The sequence below is a fragment of the Rhipicephalus sanguineus genome, chromosome 7 (genome assembly GCF_013339695.2).
Source record: "Rhipicephalus sanguineus isolate Rsan-2018 chromosome 7, BIME_Rsan_1.4, whole genome shotgun sequence".
Lineage (NCBI taxonomy): Eukaryota > Metazoa > Arthropoda > Arachnida > Ixodida > Ixodidae > Rhipicephalus > Rhipicephalus sanguineus.
This window is the reverse complement of record NC_051182.1, coordinates 45,191,275-45,208,622: the sequence shown is the minus strand read 5'-3', so window position 1 is coordinate 45,208,622 and position 17,348 is coordinate 45,191,275. Positions and strand designations below refer to the sequence as shown.

At 46.3% G+C, this 17,348-nt stretch overlaps 1 protein-coding gene across 1 annotated transcript in view; it reads right to left on the bottom strand.

Annotated features, from left to right (window-relative positions):
* Window positions 1-17,348, bottom strand: part of LOC119399427 (rho GTPase-activating protein 44) — a 161,718-nt gene that overhangs the window by 8,814 nt on the left and 135,556 nt on the right. Inside the window, exons 8-15 of the mRNA XM_037666231.1 lie at window positions 16,505-16,632; window positions 16,232-16,279; window positions 13,221-13,284; window positions 11,986-12,067; window positions 7,579-7,659; window positions 6,484-6,615; window positions 5,534-5,613; window positions 3,541-3,646 (exon numbers count right to left, since the gene is read on the bottom strand). Coding sequence (XP_037522159.1) covers window positions 3,541-3,646; window positions 5,534-5,613; window positions 6,484-6,615; window positions 7,579-7,659; window positions 11,986-12,067; window positions 13,221-13,284; window positions 16,232-16,279; window positions 16,505-16,632 — 721 coding nt within the window. The remainder of the gene's footprint in view (window positions 1-3,540; window positions 3,647-5,533; window positions 5,614-6,483; window positions 6,616-7,578; window positions 7,660-11,985; window positions 12,068-13,220; window positions 13,285-16,231; window positions 16,280-16,504; window positions 16,633-17,348) is intronic.

Below are 17,348 nucleotides of genomic sequence, written 5' to 3'. Positions count from 1 at the left end.
TGCTTCGTTTGCCTGAATTAAAATTTCCTTCCTATAGAAGTAAAGCTCAAACTTGTAGCCCAACTTTCTGTGCCTAACCGCAGAATGATCTTAATTTTCATGATATTTTCGTCCTTTCTCCCTGCATTTGCGCCACCAATCTTCCAAGTGCCTTTTACTTATGCACAATTGACTTGCTTGCATCCTGGGCCACGACGACTTCAAAGCAAGCAACGGCTGGCTGCAAGGATTTAAGAGCCCAAACGGAGTCGTCGGGAAGATCATTAGCGGTGAGCCAGCCTCTGCCAACAGCGATGCTTGTGCATTGTGGGTGGCCGAGGAGCTGCCTGGCGTTTTGAGCCGCTACGAGGCAGCTGACGTTTATAACGCTGATGAAAAGGCTCTGTTTTATCAGATGCTGCCTAATCGCACACTGGCGCTTAAATGAGACGACTGCCACGGAGGCAAGCAAAGCAAACTCCGCGTGACGGTTTTGCTTTGCGGCAACAGCGATGGCCGTGACAAAAGGGTCCCCGTGGTATCGGGGAAAAGCGTCCAGCCCAGATGCTTCAAGGGAACGAAGCAAATTCCGGTAAAGTATGTGGCCAATTCAAAGGCGTGAATGTCGCGGGCAATCTTTTCCGATTGGTTGAAAGACTTCAACAAAGGCATCAAGCGACAAGGCCGCCACATCTGTTTGCTCCTGGACAATTGCTCTGTGCACCAGACTGACGGCCTTCAGCTCTCAAACATAAAGGCTCATTCACACCGAAGGCGGGGCGGCCAAAGCGGCAAAGCGGTGAGGCGGAAAGCGGCAAAACCTCCTCTCCAGGCGGCGAAAGCGGGGCGGAAAACGAGGCGGCAGGTCCGATCGCTCTCGGACCAATTTTTTTCCGCTCGCCGCTACTCGCCGCTTTGCCGCAGCCAATCAGAACGCGCTGCGCCGATGGCGCGGCGGTGGTGCGGGTGTCTCTTTGGGAGAAGCCGTACCACGTGATAGCGACACGTGCGCTAAAGCGCGAGAGGCCCCGCCTCCTCGGCCGCGCGGGCAGCCAAGAGAGCCATGCGGTCTGAACAGGTACGCGCGCTCGCCGCCTCGCCGCCTTGAAAAGCCCGCTTCGCCGCTTTGCCGCCCCGCCTTCGGTGTGAATGTACCTTAAGAGTTGATATATTTTCCTCCCAAGTGCACATTCCTGATACAGCCACTGGTCAAGGGAATAATCAACAGCTTCAAGTGCTGTTACCGCCATCGTGTGATAGAAAAGAATCTCCTGGACATCCGTTTTGAACAACAAACGAAGATCAACATCTATCAAGCTATTGAGATGATTGCCGCCTCGTGGCAAGAAGTTGCAGCTCAGACGGTTTCAAGTTGCTTCGCCAAGGCCCAAAGAAAGGTCATTAAAGCTGGAATCTGCGACGACGAAGAAAAGCCTGCGAATCCAGCGGATGTAACTGAATCGTTGGATGCGCTACGTGCGAACGGGGGAGAGCCCAACGACGTCAAGCTTGGCGTATTTTTGTTTGCTGACAATGGTGCCGTATGTACTGAACAAGTGTCAGATGCAGCGCTCGTTGAAATGGTGCAAGATCGCGGTCATGACGAAGGTGCATCAGAGAAAGATCCACTGTTAGCTGCTTCTACCGCAAGGGAAGTGATGGTCGCGTTGCACGTCTTGCGTTGTGCCACTGGCACACAGGATGATGAAGCTGCATTTCACGAATTAACTTCCTTGGAGCACTGCTTGATGTCATCATACAGTCAACGTCCGATTTTTTGGATTCCCTAGGGACCGCGTAATCGTCCAAAAAATCAGACAGTCTGAAAAAACAAATTCATGTTTCTTTATTCCACTCAAGCAGCCAAATCGCCACAGCCATGTCCGAAATAGTTTTAATGCCTCCCAGCAAACTTATCAGGCATTCTAGTGCCCGCCCAGGCTCTTGCAAATACTTCGGTACCTGCCGCAAACACCGCTTAACTACATGCCAACCGCCACTTGCAAATTTGTGTCTCGTGATGACCGCCGCTGATACCGGCAAAGTGCGGAATAGATTACAACTCTCTCACATGGAGAGTTCGGAAACGACATGGAACACAAAGACTGTGGTGGAAAAGCGGGCGACTCGTTCGGCTTTACCCGATGCGTGTGTGCACGTAAACGATGCGCACACACATCGTTGAATCTCCGCTGATGCGCAGAATTTGATGCAGTGTGAAGCCGACCGTTTATAGTTGTGTGTAGTAACATCGCCAACTAAGCTGACACAGTCACTGTACTGTTGATGTACCGTACGCACGCGTTTGTTACGAAAGGGTTCGTGATGTCTACTTCGTTCCTGACTGCACAAGGGCGCGGCAATGGCAAGCAGGTTTCGTTCGTGAAGGCGGCGCACGGCGTCTGTGCGGCGCACTTAGCGGTCGCACAAAGATGCAGCAAGAATGGCAGCGCGGCGCCTTTGAATTCTCGCCTATTAAATGCGTGCAGTACGCATGCAACCACGCTAGGCCACATGCACTACCGAGCAGTTAACTGAAGATGCTTATCGTAAGGGTTGTCGGCGATTAAGCCGTACTGGCGAGTTTGCCGCCTGCTGCCATCACGCCTCCGTGCATTTCCGCTGCTTATCCATAAAGACATTGCCGCACGGCGCCGTGATAGCGGCTCCTTTGAATTTCTGGTTTGCTTCACCCCATAACACTTTGGCACTGCAGCAAAGCCTACTTTCGGGCTCTGCTACTGTCGCAAACAGATCGACTCGCGAAAGTGCTGGTTCGAACCTACGAGATGATAGACGCGGCAGAGGTGGGGGCTTCAATTAATGCCTCACAGACTCGCAATTTGGACAGAAAGTCCGAAAAATCCGACGCTGAAGAGTTTCAGCGTCCGAAATTCTGGATGTTCTTATACATTGACGTCTATTGGGCTGGTGATGGCGTCGCGAAAGTGTCCGAATTTTCGAGCATGTCCAGAAAATCGGGCATCCGAAAAATCGGCAGTTGACTGTATATGAACAAAACACAAGCTAAAATCACGCAGCTTTTTTCTTCCGAATAAATGTGAGGTGAGGTCTTCTGAAGTGATGTCCGTCTTGTTTTGGTTTTGTTTTGCACGATACTAGCAAATTTTCACTTGAAACTGCACTTAACGAAAACCTGTATATAACGAAATATTGCCGACATTCATCAATTTCGTTACATACAGGTTCAACTGTATTTGAAACCGGCACACAAATACACATAAACTCGGCAAGTTTCATCAAAATCGATCAAGAATGCTGAACGTATTAAAGCGCAGCATCCCTTGTCAGGAATGTTTTATGGTACACAGGTTTATTATAATAAAGTGGCACCGTAGTGTTCTCTTCTTTTTTTCTCGTTTTGCATCTCTTTAACAAGGCAGAGGCAAAAGCGAGCGCATTGCGGCTTTGCAGGCGCCACGGCAAGACAACACTTAGCAGCAAAATCAGCCACAGGCCAGGAGTGCAGAGTTAAAGGAGGTTGTTGGTGAGAAGCAGAAGCAAGCTTCAACGAGAGCAACGAAGACCCTCTCACCCTACCCTGCCAAGTGACCATCGACATCACCGTTGGTGGTGGCCTGGTGGCCCAAGTGGTGGCCCTCGGCCGGTGCGGTCGTCCTCGTCGCGGAGGGAGAGAAGTCTTCTTCTGCACACGAGACGAAAGACGAAGACGCACATTTACACACTCGCGGGGAGACCACGGCAACAGCAAATCTATCTAGATTGCCTGCTAAAATAATTCTTACTAGACCAAGGGTGTGTTCCAATTCTGGCCAGCATAGTGGACAGCTAAGAAGGCAGCTTCGAGCCCAAATCACCCGAGTAATGCAACGTGTGTTGAACATGTCTGTCACCCAACGTCAACTCGCGCTGATGAGAGAAAGCTAAGAAAGTCACCTAAAATGGTTGCTTTTAAAGCTTTTCTCGTGTTCGGACGTACGAAAAGTTCAATGTAACTCTTAGTATAAATGGAAACCTGTTAAAGGACCATGACAGCAAAAGTTTTGTTTGCGACTTTTTTACTGTAATTTGTAGCTTTCTGTCTGGTAATCCCGAAATTGAATCGCAAGTACTCTAACGCATCGTATAATTAATGCTAGCATCGGTAATTGAGAACAATTTTGCGCCAGTTCAAAACGCCCACCTAAATACCATAAGAAACTAGCGCCCCACAGTGGGGGAGTGCCCAAGATCACGTGCACTCAAGCTTTGGTGTCGTTGAAAGCGCATTTTTCAAATCGGGGCCCCGCGCACAGTAAAGGATGAAACGATGCAGGCGCTTCAGTAGGTTAAGCGCGTGCCCCCTTCCCAGGAAACAGAAAAAAACAGTCTTGGCAGAAGCAGCCAGAGCTACGTTGACAGCAGCCTGAGAACACAGCGAGAGGGGCGACGAACAATAGTCCTTGCCAGCCCCGCAAATCTTCTCCGACGTTGACAATACTCGCTTTACTAGAGGAACGTCACAAGGGGCCGCGGTCCACGTCATAGCAGCGGCGATGCCCAATGTGCTGCCAACTTAGATGAGCACTCACACTTACTTTAAAACCAAATTAAAATACCTTAAAGCTAACGTCCGACACTAATACCCGGTCAGAAGTGCCCCGCATACAGGACAAACAACAAAAACATCTTGAGGTTTAAATTTCGATGTCAGGGGTCCTTTAAATGTAAGTGCTGCCTAAATGCAACAACTGCCTTTAATATGATTGGTTTTGTACCTGAATACCGCAACGCTGTTCATCTCTTAATAAACGAAACTCCTGTTAAACACAACATACTTTCTTGGTCCCTTCAGGTTCCATTTATTGAAAGTCTAGTGTAACCTATTTTAAGCACTTAAATAAGAAAGCGTGATGACATCGTTCTGCGCACAGACAACCTTCCTGTTGTGTTTCCAAGACACCTGCTCAGCGACCATGTTGTCTGGACAGCAATGTAGCTTGCATCATTCTTTTTTTTACTTTGGTGCTGTCTTCGTGAGGCCCTCTTCTTTGCCAGCTATGTCAAATTTGGAATGATGCTAAAAATGTTTCCTGCCAGCTATCACTAATGGCCTGGCCCGCACATGGTCATTTTCGTCCCATAGCTTTCTATTTTCTTAAGTATGTTCGTGAGCTACACAGACATGGTTTGTCTCGAGCATTTTTTGGTGAGGCACCCCATGGAATCACCGTGTGTTGAAACGTCACCCTGGTACAAAAACTATATTTCCGAATCAGCGTCTGAATTTCAGTCACTCTGGAAATCGGTATTGATATGTTTCTCGAACCCTGACGTCAAATCACCTTCAGAAACGACCCATATATGATATATGGGAAAGGCTGCCTTTCATATGGCCTTGTTATGGGAAAAGCAATGTTTCAAATGGCAACTTTGTACAAACAGCTTTGCCTCTCAGTGAATGAAAGTCCTGATAAACAGGAAAACATTTCTCTGGTCCTGGAGGTTCCATTTAGAGTGCCCCGTAGATTGAATAGACCAGGCTCATAACCACGACAGACTTGAACAATGGATAACGATGCAAAGTACCCACCTCCTGGGAAAAACCAGTCTGCATAGTTGACCAGGGTGTCCACGATGGAACTGTGCATGTTGGCTATGCCCATGTTGACACTGTTGGTAAAGAAGAAACACGTTCAGTTTAGCAGGGAGGACAAGCCAGTTATAAAGCCAACCCTGACACTATGAATTACACTCAAACCTCACTATAACGAAGTTACATATTACACAAAAACAACTTTGTTATGTCCGAAAATTCGTTATAAACGTATATTCCTAACACTATCTATTGCAAGACTATTCCTCATTTGCTTCGTTATAGCCGATATTTCGTTATATCCGTGTTTGTTATATCGAGTTTGAGTGTACTGGTTATAACAACGCAAATTAAGAATAGTCTGGGCAGCAATAGTGTCACGAATACATGTTTATATAATGAATTCTTGCATATAACGAAGCCATTTTCATGGTATAATATAATTGCTAGGGGTTTAACGTCCTTTCAGAATGTCCGGTCAGAATGTCCCTGACCAACCCTCCTTAATTTCTGAATGTATAAGATGAGCATGAGTGTTGATGCCCTATACTCAGCTTTAGGAACCAGACTTCCTGTAAGCTGGACCCCCACCTTCGAAAAATTCCTGTATCCGCCCCTGTCTCCCATAAACACGCTGAGCCTATCAGTGGGAGGTAAAGGGTTAAGTCCTGGATCACCAGCTAGCTGAATTCTTTAAGTGGCCAAGTTGAAGATCTAGAGTCCTTACTCAACTGTAGCACTGCTTCAGGATTCGTACACTGCCTTACAGGGGTGTTCCGTTAGTTACCTTAACTGTTAATATCTTGCAACGCAAAACGATAAGCTTAAGACGCTCATAGAGCAACCAAAAGAGTGGAATACGTTGCAGGCACAAAAGAGGTACAGAGAGGGAATAAGGTGGGCAAAAGAGAGAGAGAGAGAACAGTAAGACAGAGAGAGGAGTATACCCCATGTGCTGTGACTGGTTCTCTTCCTTGGGCCAGACCAGGTTGGGGGCTATGACGATGGCTATGTTCTGCGAGCTCATCTTGTTCTGCTCTCGGTGGCCCACCAGCCGAGCCAGGAACTTCACCACGTACCTGGAAAAAAAGAAAAAAGGTTGTTTTTCCCAACAGTTGCTAGGCAACGATGCACACACTGGCACACTCATTCCCTGGCGTTCCGACCCGTAACAGGTTCATGCGCTTATTTTACAGGGTGCAAGATAGGAGCGTGGAATAAGTGGTGAAGGCTGCAAGCGATCAAAGGCAAGGCCTTTTATTTTTTCTGTAATCCAACCAGTTCACAGACCTGCCTGGTTCCTTGTTAGACAATGCTAACTAGGCCGATATGCTCACTCACAAAAATGCAGACTCATAGGAGCTTCAGACTCATTTGACAAGATGCAAGCGATGAGCTTGAGTGAACATGATTGCGAATAGGAGCGTGTGTCTGTCAACACGACTATGAAAAAAAAAAAAAAGTCGGTGCACTGAGCGAGTTCAGTGACGGCCGATGAATATTTATATGCAAGTGAGTTTTGGTGAGTGGTAGTGACTACATGAGCGAAGAGTGGGTGCCTGAAAGTGTGAACTAAAGTGACTATGAACACTGGTACACACTGTCAGAGCCTGAGTAATTACCGATCATGACGAGATAGTACATTGCATAGAGAAGTACTCATAAGCAAGGATTGGCTTAAGCTGCTGACTTATGCAATGCTGTGGCCAACACTTTACCCAATTAAAGTATTCATTTATGCAATGCACAGAGCTTACAGCTGTGTTCAAAAGAGTGCCTACAGGGCCTCTCATTAGGCTTCTAGAAATCCTCACTGATTTTCATTTAGCTTTTAAGCACTAATAGTGAAGTACTTGAAATGCGTTTGAAACTTTGAGTATAACCAGCACTCTGAGAAATGAATTGACTTTAAACTGAACGGCGAGGCATCCAAATTACTATTTAAGACATTCAAATATTGCCTCTGTAATGCCCATATGAAAAAGTAAAAATGAAAGAACAGAGAATGATAAACAAAAGAACAATAAGATAGCGTGACATACCTCAAATTGTCCTGGTTAGCCTGGGGTAGATTGTTGACCACCTGCCACAAAGCCTGCAGCCTAGCACTGGCATCGGAAACACTGCAAAGACACAGGAGCCTTCACTCGGTATGCACAAGATGTTCTGTGATTTGGGTGCAGTCCTAGGCCACTTGTTGGGAACCATCAAAAGCAGTGCATTTACGTATACGCACAGTAATGTGAAAAGATTTCGCGTGCACGACTTCAATGTGCCCTTAGTTACAACAGTGTTTGGAGCATGGGATCCAGTGAGAAATAAACGTGTAGCAGCCAAGTCAGCATGGCAAGATATTGGAGGAATATTTGCCTCATCTAATCGCATGCCTCAGTAACTTAATAAAAGGAAATCTGTAAATCTATCCTGGATAACTAAATAGTGACAGGATCTCAATGCCTCTCATTCATTGCCTACTTCTGTGCATGCTAACATGTAAACAGATAAGTTGATCCCGCATACATCGAATCGGAGTATACTGAATTTTTGTCCATATATAGAAGTCACAAAATTCTATGGAAATCCTATGCGCAAGTATACCACTCTACAGTGTGTAGATTGGCAACGTTCACTCTTCAGGTGTGCACCTCCTAACAGTGCAACGATCACTTCTCACACCATTAAATATATTACCACTGACGATACACCAATGTTTAGGCAGGTGCAGTCAAACAAGGCACTGAATGTGACAGGCGTCACATGTAATCAAGGAATATGAATTCGGACCTGCATAATGATGAATCTGCTTTAGTCAGCTTCACTGCACCACAGCTGTGTAACTCGGTGAAATGTAATACGGAGAAAAGACCACCATGCTGTGAAACCTATCACCTAGAGCCTATGTCTCTTATATGAAATCAGCAATAGTATGTTGAAGTATTTAGTAGCGATGGGCAAATATTCGAGCGCTTATTCGAAATAATACTGTATTTACTCGCGTAATGAACCCACTCGCATAATGAACCCACCCCCACGTAGGTCCTCAAAAAAAAAGTAATAAAATCTGTTTTATTGTAGGTACCTGTTCATATTATTTTGGTGTGATTGCCGTTGGCGATCGAAACAACATTACATCACGCCATTATATCTCAAAACAACGACGCAATAAAAGTCCAAACATAGTTTAACAACTATGCTAAACAGTTTCCAGCAGTGTGAGTGCGAACAACACGGGTCAAAACTTAAAAGTTGCACCTTTTTGTGGCAGAGCATCATCTGCCGAATGCAGAAGAAACCTCCTTGCTTATAGCACCACGCAAGTACAGCGGCATGCAAACAAAGCAAAAAACAAAGCGCAACGGCGCCAACGCTGCAACGTGCACCCGCAAGAGCCCGCAACGTGTGCGCCGTTATTCGTTGCTGCTTCTTTGTTGTTGGGTTTCTCATGGTGAACTTCATTGGACACCTGCTGCGTAGGGTACGACCGGCTGGTACGCTAGTTACATGGCCGGTTTTAAACTCAAGGTGGTCGAACATGCACTGGAGCATGGGAACCGTGCGGTTGGACGACACTTCAGCGTCGATCCGGTGCGCGTACGTTACTGGAGAAAACAAGAGGCAGGGCTTCGGGCTACAAAAAAGGATCGTCGCGCATTTTGCGGGCCAAAGCAAGGAAAGTTTCCTCTTGTGGAGAGTGAAGTTCTCAAATATGTTAAGGGGCTCCGTAATTATTGATGTGCAGTGTCCCACGCACATCCAACGCACATTCAAACCCACGGGCGGGCCACGGTCAGACATCAAGGCATTCCTGCCACTGACTTCAAGGCCAGCAGTGGTAGGACAGCGTGTTTCTAACACTGTCGTGTGAAACTTCAGCTCTTTTAACTTTCGCATTTTTTTTTTCCTATGTAAAGAACCCTCCCCTGAAACTGGCGTCAACTTTCTGAAAAAATGGTGGGTTCATTATGCGAGTAAATACGGTATTACAATAGTCAAATTTGCTTCGACACAAATTTAAATTATTTGAAATTTCGAAGTATTCGAAATCAACGAATAGACGTATATTTGACAGCACGCAACACCCTGAAAAGGTGGTTTCACTGCAGCATGGGACTGCGATGACGTGAAACCCCACTTCCAGGAGAAATCTGCACTGCCGCGAAGCCACACTTCAAGGTTAAAATGTACATATATTACCCGCACCCTGACTAATTTTTTATTTTTAACAGCAATGCTGTTCTTAGTGGAGGCTTTCATGTCCGGGGTCGGCGTAGAACTGGTCGTGTGGCCTTTGGCATTGCAGTGTGGCGAGAGTCAGGCTTGCTAAGAAGGGGAGGGCTGCGCCGTGCTCAGAGATGCAAGGGCGGGGGATGTCGAGGGGTGAACCTTCGAGAAATGCACCAAGGAGGGGTGGGGGTGAAGCGCAGTGTAGTGTAAAATAGCGTGCCAGTGTCAGTGTTCAGCAGTTTGCGTTTTCAGAATGGCGAACATTTCTCGTTCTGCCGATGAAGCCACGCGACGTGAGCATCAGCGAGAGCTGACGCGAAAACGGGCATGTTGTCGCCAAGCCGACCGCGATGTTCGCGCAAGAGAGGCCAAAGCGAAGAGAAGACTTGAAAAACATCGAAGTATGATATAGCCTGATGAATGATGGAAATAAGCTTCGCTGTTTCAACGGTGTTCGCAAAGTGGAGCTGGCTCGATTTTTTTTTTCAAGTTTAGAAGCGTGCTAAGGGCGCTTATATGCATTAAGTATCACAAGCTTTAAAACTTGACATATTTTACTGCTTATAACTTGGGCCCTATTACTATTGAAATCCTACCACTACTCAAACTAGCTTCCATTTCACTTCAAACCAAAAAGTGACGCTTGCACATGCCTGGTTCCAATTCTTAAAGATTTTAAGCAAGTTAGTTGGGTCATGACAAAAATGCTAATTTTTCTTTATAATATGCTATATATACTATTCAAACTACCATATTTATTCGAATGTAGGTCAACTTCTTTTTTCCAAAAATGTTGCCCATAATCAGCTGTCGACCTATATGCATGACCAAAGAGTCTCAACCTATATTCGCAATCAAAGCGACCAAAAGCACTGCGCTTATGGCATTCAACTGCCGTGCCCACTTTTCTTCAAGCAGTTCCTGCTACATACGCACATTATATACCATACAATCTGGAATAAGGACCGTACCCGCCCCCCTTTTCCAACTAAGTAACTAAGAAAAAAAAAGTTATTCGCGCAATAACAGCACACCGCCTTTTCAAAGCCCCCCCAAAATGCAGCCACTCCACCATGTTTGCGCTGGAACCCGCGATTTCCTTAGGTAGGCCGTGAGGTCCCTAGCCCCCTAGCTGTGCTGCCTGCCGGTGCGCAGCCGGACTGACACTGACCTAAGGCCTCACTCTTTGCTCGTTGTTCGATTTGACGTGATGGTTCGCATTTGCATATGCGTGGTTGCAATGATGTCACATTGGTAGAGCTACACAGCTGACTTCAAGCGCCAAGTGATACTTTTTGCCGAGAATTCCAGCAATTGTGCTGCTCAGCGCGAGTTCGACGTAAATAAAAAGTTGATTAGGGGTTGGCGGAGGCAGCGGGACCAACTGTTCACATGCAACGGACAGCGTCGTGCTTTTCTTGGCCCAGCAACTGGCAGGCATGACGCTCCTGAAGAAGAACTGAGGCTCCGGGCTTCAAGGAGGCCCTGCAAAGGCCAACACAGACCTGGTCGTCATACCGCTAGGCATGACATCCCAGCTACAGCCACTTGACGTTGCCGTCAACAAGCCCTGGACCGGGTGGCAAAGAGTTACAAAGAGTGGCTCATGAAGGAGGATGTCGCAATGACACCGACGGGACTCTGCAAGAAGGGTTCCCTCAGTGAAGTCGTGACGTGGGTGAAGGACGCGTGGAAGGACTTGCCAGCGGAAATTATCGTGACTGGCTTTAAAAAGTGCTGCATTTCCAACGTGCTCGCATTTGGGATGCCGAGGATGCCTGCGAAGAATCTGATAACTTTCCTTGCACATCTGACGAAGATGATGCTCCCGGCAGCGACTAGGCTGCGATGTTATTGTAAATAAAGGTGCGCTATGTTTCAAATTTTTCTGTTTCTAAAAAAAAACTTGCGTTCACCTACATTTGAATATTTTTTTTAATTTCCCGTAGAGCGCTATAAGTAGGGGTCGACCTATATTCGTGCCCGACCTATTTTCGAGTAAATACGGTATTAGATTTGAAATTATTTGAAAAAAATCACTATTCGCTTCGAACCTCCAATTTAATATTTGCCCATCTGTACTATTTAGTTATCCCCTTCTGATTTGACGTATTCTCTAGCGTATTTCTGTGTGGCATTCCATGTCCTTCAGCCTTTTACGGCATTCGTTTGTAAGGCGTACTGTTTTCAAATGTCTCGTCAAATCAACGTGGGGTCGCACTCACCTTGCAGCCTTCATCCATTCCTCATACAGGTCAAAGGTCATCAAGGGTTCGGGAAGCTCTCGCAGGTACAGTTTCAGCACACCTGAGACCAAACGAGACGAGCATTTCGTGCGCACATTGCAAAAACAGTAGTGCTGCCTGTAGGTAAGAAGATATACAATGGACACCCAGGATTTAGTCACAGACTTGTAACAGATACAAAGTTAAATAGTCAGTGTGTAATGTAAATATCTCTAAACTTCATGATATTTAAGAATGACAACTTGCGGGCACACTTTACAGATGAGGGTGCATCAAAATAGATTTAACTTCGCAAGCTGTAATGCCCTTCTGCATGCAACAGTAGAACAAAAATAATTAGTACAGACAAAACTCAACACTATAATGAATGTGGGTAAAATAAATTATCAACATTAGCAGAGCAAGTCTGTGATGTTTCTTACAAACAATGACATGTAATCAGTACACCTACTCTAATATGAGTGTGTTTATAACGGACATACTTTTTCGGCTGGTTGTGACATTGTTATGATGCGACAACTCTTTCAACGATGAAAAACGGGACCTGCAACTGCTAACGTAACTGTTGTGATGCCAGTCGCGTGGCCTATTTGCGTACTCACAAGCTACTCACAAGATAGCATGTGTGTACACTCAAACCTCATTATAACAGTCACATCTGCCACGAAAATACCTTTGTTATATCCGAAAATTCGTTATAAACGTTTATTTGTAACGCTGTGTCTATGACAAGACTATTCTTCATTTACTTCGTTATAAGCGATAATTCGTTATATCTGTGTTCGTTATATCGAGGTTTTAGTGTATATATGGCCAGAGTATCATTGTGGGCATTATTCTGTTCTGTACTTCTTGTGTTGACGCTGCCAGTGTGTGCCTTGAGAATAAAGACCTTCCAGCAAGTTCCCGGTGTGATGCTACAACAGTAACGATAAGGTCTGTACAGGCCACATTGGTCACGTTAAAGTCATTCAATAAATTTCAGTACAAACATGTTAAAAGAAGCTCCTGCAAATAAACTGAACCCTACCTGCTTCATCTGATGTTGTTGCTGATGCTACTAACTGAAAACGATGACTGTTAACTTTTTATCACAAGGAATAAAGGAAGAATGCAAAAGCACAGGTTTCCATGTTCTGACAAAACGCTTTGAAGTAAATCCAAGAAACAGACACATGCACAGGCCTATTGTACATGGCAGTACTGCGACTCACTTGCCACTGTGTGGGGGTCCCTCTCAAACTCGCTCATGTCGGCAAAACCCGCGTTGAACGCGCTCTGAAATGCAGGAATGCAGAGGAATTCAGTGCATGCATCATTAACCCTTTCGCTGCCATAAGAAAAGAAAAATGTGCCAAAATTACCAAAAAAATTTTTTTGCTCAATTTGTATAGCTTTCTTTTCTGAATAAAACGGTACCATTCTTTCAATTCAAATGGGTTCCTTTATTTCACTAATCGCATAAAAGAAGATAACTCCAAGGTTGCTTCGCTGCGTGGCAATACAACGAAAAATGGCAATAAAATGAAAGCCGAGACACAAATGGCCCAACGTGGACAAGTGTGGCCATCTAGTGTCAAGAAACACTAATATGACGAGAATGGTCTTCATCGGTTTCGCGTGGGACCAATTCTTGTTTATGACGAGCACAGTCGTCATCGGTCATTTTGTAACAAAATCCCCTGATGGCTATACTCGTCAAGGGGAGCGAAAGGGTTAATCAGGACACACACAGGCGGCGTTACAAAGTCAAATAAAACTGGACATATTAGAAATTTAGTACAGTCAAACTCCGCTATAACGAACTCCGCTTCAACGAAATTTCCGGTACAACGAAAAATTCTCGGCTCCCCGTCAACAGTCCAAAGGAGTCAATGCATAAATATGCTCGCCACAACGAACACTTTTTCTGCTGCTGTTCCGCTTCAACGAAATTTGACGATGCCATTCCAGGCTCAAAAAGTTAATTTACCGTGCAATAAACACAATCTCAGACATTTTGATGCATTTTAGAACATAAAAATACGAATTCAAAGTCTGAATCGCGTGTTGGAACCACCAGAAACCGCCGCTGTTGACTGAGCATGGGGGCCGCCATTGCTTGATAGCGACGGTGATCAGACAGCCCTGCTTTCGCAACTGGCTTGAGTTACTTCTGAGTCGCAGACAATCTGAAGCCAAAGCTCAGTTGTCGACACTGGGGTTGCTGGGGTGCAATCGCGAAACAACAGCTTTTCCAATGCCTTTCCAATACTTTTCGTGCTTTTCGCGCTTCGCTAGTGGTCAGAGCGACGGTACATCCGCCACATCCGCGTTATCAACGCGAGTAGCCCTGGGGTGCAGTCGCGGAATGGTGCCTTTTCCAATGCCAATGCTTTTCGTGCTTTTCGCGCTTGGCCAGTGCGACCGGTGGTCGGAGCAACAACTCGTCCGCGTTATCAACGGCATCAGCCAGCCGCAAGTGGTGGATAAGAATAGCCTAGAATAAGGCTTAAGTCATCGCTCCGCGATAGCACGCCTGCATGTCACCGTTGTCGGCGAATAGCTAGTGTTAGCGTATTGGTGCAACTGTGCAGTTCGTGTTGCACGCCCGTGCCTGTTTGATTCGTTCGCGGAAGCCGTTGTTTCTGCGTGCTTTTCAACGTTGCGTTGCTATGCATATATGAGAATCACGTCGTAACGCTGCTGGGGACGCAAAGGAAGCAGCAGACACTTTTTGAATATTGGAAATAAAAGTTTCACTGTTCTACAGTCGAACCCGGGTATATCGAACTCGCCAAAAAACGTTTATTAGTTCGATATATGGGATAATTCGATATATGCCTGCTATAGGATTTGATGACACAAATGCACATACCAATAAGAAAAGTACTTTATTAATATGGTGGCTTACTTGCGTGCCCTACTTTGGAACAAAATAGTCCTGAATTTTCTTCTGTTTGAACAACTTCGCTGCCTGCGACAGCACGCACGCCTCCACATTGTCCAACGAGTCGGAGCAGCCTTTCATATTCACGCAATAGCACCGGACCAACGAAAGTGCACTAATCACTTCGGAGGGTGTAGGCAACGGGCCATCGTCAATTTCCTTATTGCTGTCGCTTTGGCTCGTGGTCGGCACGACATCTGCAACGTAGTCCTCATCTTGTAGCTGGCCCATGATGGCGACATCATCGTCCGCACTGACGAACTCGTCGAATGTCGATCCGTACGCGGCGGCGACGTCGGACTTCTCACCGCGCTCGACTCGATTTATGATTCCGAGTTTCGCGGCGAACGGCAAATTCTGCCTCTTTGCACAAGCCATGACGACAGCGCGCCAAGCAAGTTCACAGAGCGCCAACAGGCAACACCACCAGCACGGACCACGCTGAATGAGGACTCGAGGAAAAGAGGCAGCAGTAGGCACGCAAGCATAAAGAAAGAAAAAATGGCGCTCACTTGTACCACCTCCACGCCTCGGAGAAAGCACGGCGGCCCCTGATTGGCTGTAGGCGCTGCGAGCAAGCCAGGATCATTTTGTGCAGGGGGGTGTTCGCCCGTGCACAGCCGGGTCTAAACCACTTTTTCTAGGGTGGCGCCGGCAGTTTTCCCGGCAACCGCGAGGGAAAGCCACCTTGCTGGGGCACTTTTGAGGCACATGGAGTTTGATATATCGGTTGTCGTTGCTATTTTCGTTCGATGTAACAGTAACTTTTGCTATATATTCTCAATGTAAATTTAACGTGTTTAGAAATTGTTCGATATACGGGATAATTTGATATAAACGGGTTCGATATAGTCGGGCTCGACTGTACTAGCTCAGGCAAGCCATATTTTTTCGATGTCACTACAACGAAATGTTCGCTTCAACGAACATTTTTCCGAGCACCGTCAATTTCGTTGTAGCGGGGTTTGACTGTATACACGAAACCACAGCAGCATCTCTTCGAAATTCCCATCGAAACGCATAGTAAAATACTTTGTGCACACATTACAAAACTCAATTTTTTACGTACGAAAGTCATCTTTCTTACAGGTGAAAAATGAAAAACGGTACTCACACACACTAGCATCTATTTTAATAGGCGTTCAAAAACAAGCTGCAATGTGCGAAACTGCTCTCACTGTTACTCTGCGCGTACTTTAAATGTGCGCAAAAGTTTAAAAGCAAGCGTGACATCAACCACGTAAAAATAACCACGGCCTTGAGGCTTGGAATTTGCGTCAGCAATGGCACCCTCACCTTGAGCTTTTTGATCTTCGAAGCACTACCCGTAATACGGAACAGCCCCTGCGACGAGAGAAAGCAATGTATGTTATCAAGAAAAGTTACGCGGGTACATTGGGACTCATCACAGAACGTACAGTTTGGAGAAAAACTTCTGAGAAAGTTAACACCAACAAAGATTTCAAATTTTCTTTATCATTGTTTTTTGTGGCTACAGAGAATGTGACAGCAGCTGGGTTTGAGGGTCTGCCCTTGAGTTGCAATCTGTAGCCTGCCTGACGTGCTCACCTCCTCGTCCATGCCGGAGGCAAGCAGGCAGGCGGCACACTTCTCGACCACCAGGGCGATGCGACGCCCATTCACACGCAGGTGTTCCTCCAGGGGAAAGCCAAACACCGGCTTCTGGGGGGAGTTGCCTGCGACATTCGTAGCACATCCATAGAGCATTCCTGCAGTGCAGTCCTGTGCAATCTTCAAAACCCTCAGAGGCAAAAAAATTGCTTTGTAAGAGATTACAGCCAAACCCCAACATATACAGTAGAACCCCGCTGTTACGTTCCTCACTGCTGCGTTTTCCCGGCTGTTACGTCGTTTTCCGCCGGTCCCGGCATAGCTCCCATAGGATACAATGTATTGGGAACCCCGCTGTTACGTCGTAACTGTCGGACCGTTCCCGTATGATACGTCGCGAAGTGCTCCCGGAGCCGACCGAGTGACTACCAAAGAGAGCGGCCATGGTGCATTTTCACGCAGCTTGGCCTCGTTTGACCGTAATATTAGCCGCATGAGAGGCGCAAGCAACAGAATCTTTCAATTGATGCAAACAAAAGCATGGCCTTCGAGATTCAAATTGCAAAGATGGCGTCTATGACGTAACTGCTCGCGAAAGCAAGGCCTTCGAGATTGGCATTTACTACAGTCGAACCCGTTTATAACGAACTCAAAAGTGTCGCGAAAAGTGGTCGTTATATCAGTAGTTCGTTGTATATGGACTCGCCCTTAAAAACGTGCGCTTTGCGGCCAAGCCGTTTTTTTTTCCTTTGTGCACTTTTATTAAAGTGCTAACAACCCCTTCGGTGACAAGCTAAGCCTTTTCGCGTGGTGAAGCGACGCCCGCTGCGTGCTTACGAGT